This window comes from Crocodylus porosus, unplaced genomic scaffold (assembly GCF_001723895.1).
Source record: "Crocodylus porosus isolate Cpor-Errol unplaced genomic scaffold, CroPor_comp1, whole genome shotgun sequence".
NCBI classification, from domain to species: domain Eukaryota; kingdom Metazoa; phylum Chordata; order Crocodylia; family Crocodylidae; genus Crocodylus; species Crocodylus porosus.
Genome location: NW_017728949.1, coordinates 84,116,616 through 84,132,519, shown reverse-complemented (window position 1 = coordinate 84,132,519; position 15,904 = coordinate 84,116,616). Strand labels below are relative to the sequence as shown.

At 38.2% G+C, this 15,904-nt stretch overlaps 1 protein-coding gene across 1 annotated transcript in view; it reads left to right on the top strand.

The window, feature by feature from the left end:
• BAZ2B (bromodomain adjacent to zinc finger domain 2B) overlaps positions 1 to 15,904 on the top strand; it is a 202,293-nt gene that overhangs the window by 103,751 nt on the left and 82,638 nt on the right. Inside the window, exons 7-11 of the mRNA XM_019553838.1 lie at positions 1,802 to 2,426; positions 2,781 to 3,077; positions 4,562 to 4,622; positions 5,148 to 5,256; positions 5,528 to 5,629. Of these exons, the coding sequence (XP_019409383.1) occupies positions 1,802 to 2,426; positions 2,781 to 3,077; positions 4,562 to 4,622; positions 5,148 to 5,256; positions 5,528 to 5,629 (1,194 nt within the window). The remainder of the gene's footprint in view (positions 1 to 1,801; positions 2,427 to 2,780; positions 3,078 to 4,561; positions 4,623 to 5,147; positions 5,257 to 5,527; positions 5,630 to 15,904) is intronic.

Sequence of the window (15,904 nt, the reverse complement as noted above, 5' to 3'; positions counted from 1 at the left end):
AAAAAATTAACCACCATGCATTGGTGCATTCCTGTTTATGTACAGTCAGTGACGATTTTCCTTTATGGAAAGTAGAGCTGTGCGAAGCTTCAGTCCCTGGTTCAATTCAGCAGAGATTCAGCTGAATTTGGTGGTTGAATCTCTGAATTGAATCAAGAGACCCTTTAATCTCTCTGAATTGAATCGGGAAGATTTGGAGATTCAGACATAGATGCATATTTAAATTTTTTTCTACATACCTCAAGGTAGCAGGCGGCTCGTGAATGCTGTGATTCTGGGGTGGATGGAGTGTCCCACATGCTCAGTGGCAGACCCGGAAATGGACCAGAAGTACTTCCAATCCACTTCTGGGTTTGCTGCCAAGCACATGGGTGGGAGCTCTGCACTCCTGTGGGATGCATCATCTGGCCCAGCATCGCAGTATTCATGAGCCACACCGGGTACCTGGAGGCATGTAGAGAAAGTATTTAAAGCTGTGTCTATGGCTGACTCGCTGATTCTCCGAATCAGCATCGAATCTTCAGATTCAGATTCGGTTGAATCGAATTGGGGACAGCGATCCGAATCAATGAATCAAATCACTGGCCGTGATTCAGGCCGAATCCGAATCTAATATGGCCCATTTCACATACCCTTAATGGAAAGCAAGATACTCTCTGGCCATGTATATGCATCTAACGAAACAGTGTGCTCAGATATACTTTGCTGCTTCCACACAGGCTGTCTGTTGAACTAGAAGCATTCTAGCCACCTTCACACAGAGTTTAAGGTTGGCTAATTAGTATGGGTGAGTGAGAGTGCCAGTTAGCAGCCCCATGCTAATTAGCCGTGGAGGTGGCTTCTGGTTCAGGAAGCAACCTGTCTGGAGCATATTTGAGATGCTTATCCCAGGAACAGTAAGTTTGTGCTTCTAACATGGCCTCCATTTCTTTGAAGAGCCCTGAGAATTAATACAGTATACAGTATTAATTCTGCTTGCACTTTGGAAATTCTACTTTGCACTTTTTAAGGATGCTGGTTAAAATGGATTGAACATGATTCCCTTTGGAGTTTGTTAGTCTGAAAGGATTGCTGTTGAATGAGTTCAAGAGCTGTCTCATTCCCTGTAACTGGTATAATTATGTTTCTCCTGAACTCTTTTAAGTCACTACTGATGAACAGACCTAGAACCTGATTTCTAGCATGACACTTGTGTAATCTCCCTGGTTCACACATTCTCATTGATTCCTATGACAAATTTTGCTATTCAAGCTATTTTGTTTAAATATCCTGTTATTTTGTACTGTTTTTGTTTTGGATTTAATGTTTCATGTGTCCTACTGAGTAACATGTATGAATTACCTAATATTTGATTTGCTTCCACTAGAGTGATTTATTGTGTTTGTATAAGAAAAAAAGGATTTTTTATTTATTGCCACAAAAGCATAGCAAATAGTTTGTCAGGTGCGTCATGTCTTATGGGGTTTTTTTCCTTTGGTGATTTTTTTTCACCAACCATTTGCTTGATTTCTGTTTATGATTTCATCAGGTAAGGGTGCATCTAAGCTGGAGCAGCATGTTCAGAAGTTTGCATTGCTGCTCACATCAGTGTAGTCTCTTGAATCCATGGGTGGACCATATTTATTTACTTTATTAATTCTGAAAAAATGTTGGGAGAACATCTCATCTGTCCAGCTAATTGGTAGCTGCCCTTCTACATTCTAAAAATACTTTTTGTGGATACAGATGCTAATGGCTGAATAAATATAAGTTGTCTGGCTGGGTGCACTTTTTAATTTTATTCTCTTTATTCTTTCTTCAGGAACAGTACAAACAGACATTCCCAGCAGCACAGTTAAAGAAGCAACAAGAATCATCCAAGAACCTGAAGAAGGTTATCACAGCTTTGTCAAGTCCGAAACCAACCTCTAGTTCACCAGCTCATCCAAAACACACACCTTTAGAAAACAACCATTCAAATCCATTCTTGACAAATGCACTTTTAGGTAATCACCAACCCAATGGAGTAATTCAAAGTGTCATCCAGGAAGCTCCTTTAGCACTTACCACCAAATCCAAATCCCAGCCCAAGATAAATGAAAGTATAGCTACTTCAAGTAGTACTTCATTTTCGTCACCAGTAAATTTAAGTACGTGTGGTAAAAAAACGTCTGGTAACCGGACACCAGTTATGCCCTCTACCTCTCCTCTGTTACCTGGTCCAGGAAAGGAAAAAGCTGTCAGCAATAATACGGTTACAGCAGTAAAAACACAACATCGCCTTCATTCTGCAAAATCTTTAGTGGAACAATTTAGAGGAACAGATTCAGACATTCCTAGCAGTAAAGACTCTGATGATTCAAATGATGAAGATGATGATGACGACGATGATGACGACGATGAAGATGAGGATGATGATGATGATGATTCAGATGACAGCCAATCAGGTAGACGGTTGTTTTTTTAATAAAAAAATTAAAGCTTGTATTCTCAACTTTGTGTAAAGAAATATATTTCCCACAGCTTTGATAGTTCTCCCATCTTGTAGTGCAAGAAAACCTCCAAATCTGCTATGAATTATCACATAGAGTTGCTTTGTTCCATTATGGTTCCAATTATGATGAAGACTGAGTAAATTACTGATGCTGTTGCACTGATTCTAATGGGTAAACTTTAAAAATAGTTGGATATATATCAACAGACCTTTGAACAGTTAGCATGTCAAGATCTTAAAATATACAAGCTTTAATGTCCAGTTGATTGTCCAGTTGTAACCTGCATTTGTTACAAATTTCTTACAGAGTCTGACAGTAATTCAGAATCTGATACTGAAGGGTCTGAAGATGAGGATGATGAGGATGATAAAGATCAAGATGAATCAGATACTGATACTGAGGGAGAAAAAACTGCAGTGAAGCTGAATAAAGCTACTTCCTCTGTGAAAAGCTCTTCCATCAATCTCACAGCTCACTCTACACCACTTAATCTCCAAGTAGCAAAGACTCCTAGCTCTGCTCCTGCTGCCTTATGTCCTGAATCCCAGTCACCAGTTTTTCTTGGGACACCACCTTCTACACTTACTCCAAGTACACACTGTGGTATTTGAATGCCTTTTTATATGACAAAATATAGTGTCTGAGAAGTGTGCCTTCTGAATATATTTAGAAACTATAAGTAAGGTAGTAATAGCCTTAAAAGATAGTGTTGCATTTGGACAGTAATATTCCTTTTGTTTTCCTGATCCTTAGAGGTATTGACCACCTGTAACTTCCATGAAGTTAGTCAGAGTCGCAGGTGATCAGGACTAGTCTGTTCATGACATTTTTATTCAGAGCATAAGGGATATGAGTTAAGGGATGCCATTACTCTATAAAAGCATTAAGGGAGCCAGTGAGACCTAATGGATATAGCACCCAGATGAAACTTGGGAGCTTTGTTCTGTTCCAAACTTTGCCACTGGTATTCTGGGTAACATTGGGCAAGTCATTCACTGCTCTGTGCCTCTGTTTTTCCATCTCTAAAATGATCTTTACATGCTGCTTATCTCAAATGATGACATCTGCTGTGTAAGAGATAATTACATATTCTTTTATTTCAATTTCTGTTATTATGATATACTAAAACTTTTCAAATCCACACACTTTACAATCTGCAGTAAGAGCTTTCTGATTATCAACAAATATATTGACTGTACTGAGTTAAGTAGAAAAGTTGAATTATTTTTACAAGACACAATCATCTAATATGTTTATAAAGTATTTTATATAATTGAAGCTATAATTTCCAAAATATATAAAAAGTACACTTGGTGATATATCTTCTTTTATATTTTATGGTCATTTACTTACTAGCATTTTCATAATATTCAGTATTTATTACAATGAGTCTCCTGATTGCTACCCTGAATTAGCAAAATGCTGCTTATTTTGCGTGAAAATAAATTAGTTTATTCTAATGTTTAGAGTGGAGTTGCACAGAAGTTGTTTGCTGTGCTATTAATGCAAATAACTTTTAAATGGTCTATTTTATTGGATTTTTCTTCCACTTAGAGACAGGCTTATTTTACATTTTTAAAGGATTTCTCAAAGCTTACAAATAACCTGATTCAGATTAATATGAGTTAATTTTATTCTTCAGGAAGCTGATGAACTGACCCATTATTTAAATCATAACACAACTTGTAAAAAAAAAAAATGGGGTGTCAGTACTTAGTTTGTACTAAGTCTGCATGTAGTTTGTATGTGGCATTGATGAGCAGCATATGATTTTTTTTTCTCTGACATGTATATCTCTTACTGCCTACTGAGATCCATCAGTCTGGCATCCAAGGTTATTTTACATCCATCATGTCATCAGGCAGAGTAGCCAATCACTTAAAAAAAGCCTTCTGTGCTTTTTTTGTACAGAGTGCAAATAATCTTTAGTCACTTGATGCTTGTAGTCTATTTGATGAACTATAGGATGCTTGCTTGTCTGGTTTGGAAGATCTAAGTAATGCCAAATGTGTTTTCACATAGCGTAAGTTTCTAAATATCTTCTTCTTTGTATGATTTTTAGTGTTAATCAATAATTTCTATGTTAGGTACTTCAAAAAGGCGAAGGGTAACAGATGAACGAGAGTTGCGTATTCCTTTAGAATATGGGTATGTTATATATTTACTTAAATTTGGTAAGCTGTTCATAACATGTGTTTATATCCTGAAAAGGCCTTGTTCAAAAAAAAAAAAACCTCATGGTAGAGTTTGTCGTGGGATTTTTGGTACTCAGTTCTCTCTGACTTTCAGTGATAGTTTTTAGTTCCTTTGAAAGTCCCGCCACTTATGTATAGTATGCCTCAAATGTTGTTGTTTCAGGTTAGTTGGAGATTTTTATTGTCTGATAATAGTTTTGTACTTAATCTTTTGATGATTTATGAGTAAAAATAGAGCACATATCACTTTCCCAGAAACTGCCTGGGTTTCTGTAATATTAAGATGTGTAAACTTGTAGATGGCAGTTAAACCTAATACAACATTTGGTCTTGGATGTTATACACAGACTCGATATTTTTGCCTGGTCACATTTCCTGACCCCAAACTTTAAGCACTTGAGTTTGTACTTTAAGTTGATATGTATAGTTCAAGAAATAAATGTTTCTTAATATACAACTATATTTACTATTGCTGTAGCTGGCAAAGAGAAACGAGAATAAGAAGCTTCGGTGGTCGTCTTCAGGGAGAAGTAGCATATTATGCACCATGTGGAAAGAAACTAAGACAGTATCCTGAAGTAATAAAGGTACATTTTTGTATTAATTTAGATGTTCTCAGATGCTATTAAGCATGCTTACAATAAAAGTACATTTCTTTCTCAAATATAGTTCTTTGATAGAAAATGTCCTGTGATATGAAGCTAATGTATCTTATACCCTGTTTCTAATTTGACCTTCTGTAAATGCATATCTCCTTGATAGAATATGCAGACCATTTGACTTCCAAAGTTAGCTGTACATCAAAGCTGGGTTGTAATTATTTAAAACCTGAAGTGGAAAAATATGTGATTTTTTCAGTATCTCAGCAGAAATGGAATAATGGATATCTCAAGGGACAATTTCAGCTTCAGTGCAAAAATAGGAGTGGGTGACTTCTATGAAGCCAGAGATGGACCGCAGGTATCTGCTTTTTAAAAAGTAAAGTCTTTGATCCAAGGAGTAGTAATATAAATCTAGGTGAAGTATTTCTTACTACACTCTGGAGCATTGCCTGTTATTAGCTAATTCATTCTTATAGCTGTACATATTTCTTTATGTAGCTTTTGCTAGGAGCTAAGGGCCTGACTGGGAGGTGCTGAAAACCTCACCTGTAAATGACTTCAGTAAGAGGTTGCAGGTGCTCAGCATGCCTTGGGGTAAGCTTCTGTTTCCTAGTAAGAAGGAGCTTTAAGCTAAGTATTTTCTTTGAGAGCACATTACGATACTTCTTAGAATAGAACTTTTCTCTTAATTTGTTATATGAGCTCTGTGTCATTAGAAAATATCTGTGTGTGTGTCATGATGTCTCGTTTCACGTGTTCATCTTTGTGGTATGTCTGAAATACATACTTAAATAAGTTTTTACTATGTTGAGAATACAGTGTGAGATCTTTTGAAGAACTGGATTTTTATGCATAGTTGTATGGATTATACTACATGAGAGCTATGGAACTCTTTTTGGCTATATGTGGATAAAACCATCAGTTCACATAAGGGTTAGTAAAATACAATTCCAAGGGAGTTCGTATTAAAATGTATGTGTTTTACACGACTTCTGTTTTGGCTGGATTGGGAACTTTTCATTTCATCTTTTGGTCTCTTGGCAGTGAATATATTTACTTGTTTTTAAAGCTGAGTCTCCTGTGTAGCTTACCACAAGGCTGTGGACAGACAACAGAAGAATGCCCTGCAACATGCATTGCTTTTTACCATGTAAATAAAATGGATTCAACGTTTGTAATAAGCTGAATTCATGCTAGTCTATTTTCAGGGTAGTACTGACTGATTTCTGGTGATACAGAGGCTTATAACATGAACACTGAAAGCTGAATCTTAAGCCCACATGCCTACACCTCAGAGTATAGTGTAAGGCAGTGCCATATTGAGATGCCATGCTAGCTCTGTATATATCTCCTCAACTAGAAGCATTATAGCTGGTCTGGTGCAGTAGTGTGTACAGACTGCTCTTACAGCTCCCACAAGCCTGTGCACAGTGCTGGCACTAACAGGCATCTGGTTTGGGAGCTAATACATGAAGTGCCATTGTGGCATCCATTCACATGGCATTGCCTTGCACTATACACACAACTTCAGTGCCTTGGTTTAAGTTGCCCCACACACTGTCAACATAGCAAAATGTCAGTAGTTTTCCTTGTTTTTCTTTGTCCCGTCTGTTTGCTGTGTATTTTCCATCAGCATTTATTACAAAATGTCTGCTTACTTATCTCTTCCTACTTTAATGTGTCACCTTTGGGTGCGAGCTGCATACTTCACCCACCATTGGTACTGCAAAGCTTAAAAAAAAAAGGAAATAGTACAGGGTGTTGTATTGAGAGTAGGTTAGAGAATGGGTGATCCTATCTCTCTAATTGTCACTTAACAGATCCAGTTATTAACTTCTGCTAGATTCTGTTCAAGCTAAAGTAGTCTTACTCAGAAAGAGGAAAATGTGTCTTGGAATGAACAACTAAATGGGGCAAATTAGTACAGGGTCTTAATAAAGTCCTCGTGCACAACCTCAGTTTAAAAGTGCATAACGACTTTATGAAGACCCTGTATTAGCACAGGGGGAAGTAGAATTGATGCCTTCACTACAGTTATTGCATCCAGGGTGGCGCATCTTCACGACATGTACTGTTAAGATATTGAGCCTCTCTTGTGGTGTCCGATTCTGTGCATGAAACTTCTCATGACTGAATTATGTCTATTCAATAGAGCTGGGCAAGGGAGAAGCCTTTACCTTTTGTGCCTCTGCAGATACAGTGTAGAATTTAAATAGAGCAAACGCTGCATTTCCATTGGCACCACTGATGGTTAGGATAGAGTAGCTGGCAGCTGGCTCATCTTTCCTGCATACCAGTTAGTTGAACTGACTGAATGCTAGGAAGGAGCACACACTGGACTGAATGAAAGGGCAGTAAAATGTCTGTACTGTGATTGCCTTGCATTACAGGCCCCAGAAGTTCTGGTTAGTTCCTTCCTACAGTGTACTACTCAGACATTGCTTTTCAACCAGCCTTTCAAACATAGACGAGCTTAGCACTTGATATGTAACTGGATAATATATGTTGACTTCCAAGACAACTTCCTAGCAAGCAACAGGATGAATTTTCAGGTTCCTTAGATTGAAATCCAAAGCTACCACCTTTATCTTGAGTGGAGGAAGGAGCTATTTCAGAATCTTGGAGAGTTCTAGTAGTATTTGCATTTGGGAGACATTGGAATTAGAGTGGATCTATATAGGATGTTTAGCTTTGGCGAACAACTGTTATTATAGGTAAGTAATTTCATCTGATAGTTTGCTGTGGATCCACTATTTTATTATAAAGTTAATGTGCATGGCAATGGGACGAAATCATCTTTAGATAGAATAATGTTATTCATTAACATGCACTACATTGTAGTACAAGTGACAGTAGTGTATTTTCAGTTTTATGTATTCAGTGTGGTATAAATATACTTTCAGGTTTATATACCATCCTCTCTTGTTACGTTGGAGTATGAAGTGGCAAAGGGGCAGGCAGCAGCAGTGGTTCAAGCCCCAACCCCAGGTTGGAGCTGGAACTGGAGCCATAGCTGCAGCTGCCGCCTGCTGCCTCGGCAACCCCTGCTACCCTTTCCTGCAGCCTCAAGACCCTGCTGCACCAATCTCCCCTCCATACTGCTTCTCCCCCTCTGCCACGCTCCTCCTTACCTTTGCTCCTGACTGGCAGGTTCCGTCTTTGTTTGGCCTTGTAGCAGGAGTGCCGCCTCCACACACGACTATGGGGCTGAGCTGAAGCCTTGCTTGGTATACCAGGCTGCAGCTAAGATGAACCCTGCCAGCACAGAGCAAGAAGGGGGGCAGTCAGGTGGGAGGTAGAGACTTTGGGGTGGGAGGAAGTGGGGATGAGGACCTGAGGCTGCAGGAGGCAGAAGCGGTGTGAAGGGGTTTGTGGGAGCGGAGGGTGCAGAGATCATTGGCCTGAGGCTGCTGCAAGCAAGTACAAGGGGAGGTAAGCCTGGGCAACAAGGGGAAAGCTGCCTGTCCTCCCGCTGCCTCACTGCTTGCCCACTATTGCTTCCCCACTACCTGTCCTATCACATGCTTCACACCTGTTGGTCCCCCCACTGCCTTCTCCATTACTACCGTTGTCCTCACCTCTCCCCCCACTGCCTGCAGTAGAAGGGGGATGAATTTAAGATCCTTTAATAATTAGATTCCATACATGGAAAATTATAATACATTTATAAATTTTCTGTGTGCAGAATCTAATTATTGGAGAGAGGTCTTAAATTCAGGGCTGTCTTGTATTCCAGCGAATATGGTATGTCTTTATATGTTTATGTTTATAAGCCCAGAGTTTCTTATTCTAGTGTCTGTCTGTTGGTACATACAAAATATTATCCTAACATTGATTTGTTATGTGATCATAAAATATCTATTCTCTGTCGCTAGCACCTCTTCTCTTACAACCTATGTTGAAGATGACTTGTGAATGTTTCAATAAATTATAAAATATGCTAACGTCTATTGGCAACCACAGGCTCTATCCTGATCCATGTCAAACTGATTTTCTAAACTTCTCCACTTCCTTCCTTACCTGATATTCAGAAACTCTAACATTCACATATTTCCTTGCTTTTTATCAGAAATAACATTAAAAACTCTAATGTTTGTAATTAGAAATCTAAATTTTATTAACAAAAATTTAGTTGCCCAGTAAAATTAGGAAAGGTGTCTTTTACTTTTTTTTTTTAGTAATAAAAAAAAATATTAACAGATTTAATATATCCTTGCTGATAACTGTTTTATGCATGGCATTGTGTTAGCTTTTTAATTTGGTAATTTTTTGTTTACATATATAGAGGCCAGAATTTAAAAAAGAAAATATTGTTAAAAACAGAATAAAATAAAATATTGTCAAGAGCTTGTAATTGTTCAGTTGTTCTAAAATATACTTCATCAGGTTTTGATAATATTAGGTCATCATGTAAACATTTTGAGTTAAATAATTAATGCTAATATATAATAGCAAAAAATTTAACTGTTATTTAAAATGAGTTACATGCTTACAGAAGTTTTTAAATACTGAAAGTACCAATATTTTATATTTATGTCTTTACTGATACCTAGAATGTTCAGACTTTAATTCTTTCTTTTTTCTGCTCTTTCCTTTTGCTCAAATTTCTGTCCTTTTGCTTTTCTTCTTAATATTTTCTCTGGTTTAGTTTGAGATCTGGTGACACATCATACTCCAGCTTCTTGTATAGATTTCATCTGAATAGAGGCATCAGAAAACTTAAACTGAAAGACAAAAAGATTCAAAGAAAAGTATGAACTAGTACATGCACTTACTAAAATCCACAAGATTCTTGCCATTTACTTCTGTGGAAGCAAAATATGTGGCCACATGACAAATTATTTTTTTAAGTGTAATATATTGGTTTTTTTCTTAGTTTTTTCTTATTAAGTTTTTTCTTAGTATGAAAAGTAGCTTCTTATTTTTCAAGGGGAATTGGAGGTATCTGGAGCTCATTCACTCATATTGAAAGGGAATTTAAAATAAATGATGTGAAACTTCAGGTAGATAGACTGCAAAATTCAGGACATGTTTTGATGAGTTGTAGACAGCAGAACATTCCAATCTAACTCTTCCAGGTTAAAATATAACTAGATTTTCTTACAGCAATTGACAGTGGCATTTCTTAATGATAGTCAGTACAATGAACTTAAATAGGATTTGAAAGCAAGATAATCTAAAATTTTTATAGCTCAATTAGATTTTTTTCCTCTCAGTGGAAACAGAATATTTGAGGTGGTATAATAAAAGGTATCAGTATAATGAAATAAACTGATAGAGTTGGCAGTTACAATTTATTTTTAGACTGGTCCAGTTTTTTTAAACAAGGCATACATAATCTTAAAGTAACAACTAGGAATGAATAGTGTTAATAAATATATTGAGTAATTTATTGAGGTAAGTAATAGAAGCAGATTATTAAAAATGAAAACAACTTTTCATCTTTTTCTATGGACTCTCTAGCTTTATTCCATAATGAAGGAACGCGACTGTTTTCTTTCTCCAGGAAGAAGGGAGGGAAGCAGAAAGATAGGATTAAAATTTAGTTTTCAAATTTAAGCAAAATTGCTTGAAGATCCTCCGTTTGTTCCTAAAATACTCTGTTATCTTGCAGCTGTGTCATTTGGGCTTTCAATGGTACCACAATTATGTCATGAGATTTTCATCCATTACCTGAGAATAAATATTCTGTTTGCATCTGTTTTGAAAAATATTTAGAAAAAGTTAAAATGCATATAACATACAGAAAAAGTTATGTAGGAAGTTGTATATAAAAAAGTTAAAATGTATATAACATACATAATACAAACCTTCAAGAAATAACTGTATGCACACACAACAGCTTCTTTGTAAAATTAAAGATTCTGTCATTTACAATTGTATAGCTTTTAAAAATCGCTACGTACTACCCTTTGTTTCTTTATTGTTTTCTTAGAAATTGATTTTAAAAATCTTTTTATGCTAATTTTAGCATTTCTATTGATTTTCCATTGTTTCTCATAACACCAAAAGAAGTGGTAATGTTTACTTGCTTATGGAACATCTCTAATGATACCAGTCCAGTTTTAGGAATAGCGTTTGTTTGTTTAGTTAATGTTACTATATAGTTACCTTACCAGCAAGAAACACAAGTTACGGTAGAGTTACAAATTAGTAGCAGTTGTTTTCACTGTTTTCATAACATTTGTGTGTTGGAACTTAGACATGTAGATGGCATTTAAACGTCTGCTTTCTTAATACCAGAAGGGTGTGGTTGGAACGGCTGTTATGGCATCTGGCTACGGATTCAGAGGTGTAACTTATTCTGGGCCTGGATTCACACCCTTCTGTCAGCTAGCTATAAATGCATACCTGGTCATTCAGCTGAGGAATCGGGGTGTGGCCAGAAGTAACAATTGAAATGTTTTAGACACCTTTGAAAGAGCAAGCCATATAAGCATACAAGCCCTTGAAATGTTCCAAGAATGGCTGAAGCCTTTCAAATGAGTACTTCTTTAAATTAGATACATTTTGAAGTGTTTTGTTTTTCGTTACTTATCTTACACTTGGAAATGTTTCAAAAGATAATTCTCTTTGTACCCAGAGATGTGAGATGCCCTGTGTGCTGTTGACTACAGACTGGTGCCCTATAACCACACTGTCTTTCTGGGTCACCTAGGTCAGGGTTGGGCAGCCTTTGGCACATGGTGTTGGGGCCTCATTGGCATTTGGCAGTGGGGTCTTTACCCATACCGTGCAACACAACACTGTGCTACAACCTGGCAGCAGGGAGCTTTCCCATGCTGTAACAGAGCCAGGAGGCAAGGAGAAGTGACGGTGGCTTGACTATGGCAGCAGCCAGGTTTTAGCACTGGCTTTGATAGGACCCAGCTGGGTCATTTTGGCTTTTCGCTGCCAAACTGTGCTGAGTGCTGACTTAGGCTCATGCAGATCTTTGGGGGTGTTGTTTTTGTTTTTTGTTTACTATCCTATGTCTTTTTAAAACTTGGTAAAGAGGAGAATTGCAGAATCTAAGATTACAGGTGCTGCTGCCAGAAGACACAGTAAAAGCCATTTTTTTAAAGGTGTTTAGGTGCCTGAATAGGCAGATAGGTAGTTAATGGGATTTTTAGAATTGGCAGCCAGGGGCTTATCTATTTCTTTAAGCACCTAAATACGTTTTTAAAACCCATCCTTAAGAGAATAAAATGGATAGCTCATACCCAGTTTAATATCATACTCCAGCCCATGCACCTGCAAGGCAGTGTGCAGGATGTGCAATATCGCTTTATATGCTGGCATACCTGCCACACTGCTTTCACGTTATGGCTCAGTGCTGCAAGAAGGTGGCATAATGTGTGATATATCTTTACATTTAATTTTAAAATAGAAAATATTCAGTGACGTTTTAAACAGTTTTTAGGCTGAATGTAACAGGTAATGTTATGATGAGTTGTATGAAGTTGTAGAGTATCAAGACTGTTTATCAAAAGAACTTGGAGCGACTGGAAAGTTTGTGTGTGGTTGCGTAAGAGACTGGGTGGAAGGAGAGAAGTGTTTTGATTGGAAGTTAATCTGTCTGCTTCCTTTTATTGAGGGAACTGTATTTTCATTGATAACAAAGTCATCCTAATAGATTGGGGTAGGCAATCCCCAGCACAGGTGCCAAGAGTGTCATGCAGTGGCATTTTGCTTGGTACATGTGCCTCATGTTGGACAGCGGGGAAGGGGTTGTCACAACAAGGATCAGGTCTCTCATGGCTAACCCAGTGTCTTTCCTTGGCTCATCAACATCTTACAAATTGAGCTTCCAGGTATCTTTGGCACTACACAAAAACATTGCCAACCCCTGTTGCAGATGCAACTAAAAGTCAGTACTAAATTATGCAAGAATGTAAATGGGACAGCCAAATCCCTGTTTTTGAACAAACTGTAGTTCTCAGAAGACAAGAACTTTTTAAAATGATTTAAATTGATAACTAGATTCAGCCAACTTTTTCCCCATCTGTCAGTAGTCATCCAGTATTCTGTGGTAGTTCAGGAAAGACAGAATGGTACTTGGGGTAGGTAGCTTGTTCTGAAGCAGTCTTGTGTCCTGCACTTTACTTTTGCATTCTGTACACTAAAGAACTTAATAAAATAGATACCTAGAACCAGAGCATAGATTTTACACTAAAAAATTTTTGGTGTAAAAATTTACCTCCCTACGTTGTAACATACCTGGGACCTGGTGAGGACAGGCACCAGACAGAGCCCTGAAGCTGCAGTTTGGCAGTGCTAGGACTGCTCTACTCACTTCTGCACATGCCCAGGCTTCAGAGGCAGCTCCCAGTGAGCATGTGCAAGGTTTGTGCTGCAGTTTTTGCCACCCCCTTTGATTTGCTGCCTGGCCAGTTACCCCGGTTCTGACATGGTATAAGTCAACCTTCTGTTGTTAATATATAACACTAGGAAGCTCCTGCCCATAGAATTCAATGCAGTAAGAGGCACCTAAGTATAGTATGCATTGTTCCTTTGTGACCATAGTTACCAGAATATGAATTGCTATAGTAAACGGTATAGACAGCTTGGTCTTGATACCAGTAGTTACAGGAAATACAAGTACACAAGGATGTGAAACTTTAGCTGGCTCTTGAACCATAACTGATGCTGTTTGTCATATTTCTGTTAGTTTTGTTCTGTATTTTTCCTTTATCACTTATAAGCCTACGGGAAATTAAGTGCCAGGTTTCAAGTTAGTATAGATCAGTAGTTCTCAATTTTAGACTTGATGCACCTCTCCGTAACTTCCTGGAATTGAGTGGTGCCCCATTTTAAATTAATTTCTTTCTTTCTTATTTTCTCATACCCTGCAACACTCTTAAAAGATTTCACAGAGCGGACAGAAGTAGGCATGACACCCCTGAAAAAAGGAAGGCTTCACAGTGCTCAGTGCTGGCGGGAGATGCTTGGCAGGGTAGATTGGGGAGCTTTGGCTTGGATCCTTAGACTTGTGAAGGAGACACCTGTCCTTGTAGGTGGAAGGGGGGTGACAGTGGTCACTGGAGGCTGGTGCCAGGTAACAGCATCAGGGGCCCAGGACCCTGCTTTTGGTCTATACCTGACAGTGAACACAGCCCATGTGGCTATGGCCACTCCTCTGGGAACTTGAATGCTGGTAACCAGAGCCACCATTCCCTGCAGCCTCTTCCAACAGGTCCAAGAGCAGGGGAGCTAGCTATGCTGAAAAAGCGCAGCCCTTTGTGCATCTGAATGTCTTCCCAGACACAGCAGAACGTGCTGCTTGGAGTGCCAGGGCAGTCAGTGTAGAGGCTACCTGGAGTGGTCGGAGTCTGCCCTTTTTAGTTTTGCTTGTTTCCCTGCTCCTCCCATGTTCTTCGAGTTGGTGAGAGGAGCCATGTGGAATGGTTTGCTGGGGGCGCTTCTTGTCCATAGGACGTTGGGGTTGGATGCAGGGTGCTGGAGTATAGAAGAGCCAGTGCTTATCTCCTTGTACAAGGGCCGGGCTCCGCTGTATCCTTCAAAGGTAACCTGGTTTAGAATCACTGCTATATAAAGAGATACTTGTTTAATCTATTTTATATTGCTAAAAACATAAAGTTTCTCTCTAAATAGTTTGTAATGGACTGTAAGGCAAAATCCTAAAAGGGCTAAACACCTGAAAGAGGACATAGTATGCACATAAGTGATACTTTTACAGACCAACAGTGAAGATGCTTCTTTGGCCTATGTGGTAAAGATGCTGCTTTTGGATTCAGAAGTCCTCAGCCAGTTCTTAACAAGGATGAATTCTGCACTTGGACATGCAGTTATAGTTAAACATGTGTGTTGAAGAGCCTAATGCCAGTTGACATATGCCTTTTGGAAGGTTTACAGGCTAAGTACAGTATTCACTCTTTTGATTTTCCTTCGTAGCTGTTTGAGGCCTGAAAAATCACTGCAACTATGCTATTGACAAAATTTTTGGATCTGAGGATCTTATCTTGAAAAGATCATTGCCTTCAGAGAACATTGTATTAAACATTTTCTACTATGTTATGAAGAATTATCGTGCATAATGAAAATGCCAAGTGACAAAATAAGCCAATGAAATGGTGCAGAATTCTTGATTTTATTTGTTTGTGTATTTAATTACAAAATTCAGTAAGGCAGATGGATGCAGTTCAACTATGTTTTTTCAAAAGGTACTGGCTTCATGATTACTTTTGGCAGACATTTTCAAAGTCCCTGACAAGCTTTCATTAGGTAAATCATAGTGCACTGTAGAAGGATTGTTAGCTATCTTTTTGTCCTGTCGTTCCAAAAAACAGCTTGAAATAGATTAAGGTCAATCAAGAAAGTTCAAATAGATTGAGCAATTGTTTTGATTAATAGCACAATATGAGGTCCTTCTTGTGTTAATTCTATGAAAGCTATCTAAAAGCTAATTTTTTTTATCGTTGTAGCAGTAGGATTTCAGTATGAAGGATAAGGTACAATAACAAGAAATGAAAAACTAGTGCTGCATAGTAAAACCATAGTGTTTCCAAAGCTTTGAATGCAGTAGTGTAGTGTAACTGGGGAAAGGAGGGGCTAGTGGGGCAGCAGCCCCAGGTGCCACCTTTGGGGAGGGGGAGGCACAAAAATAGCCTCTGCTGCAGCTGGCAGCAAGACA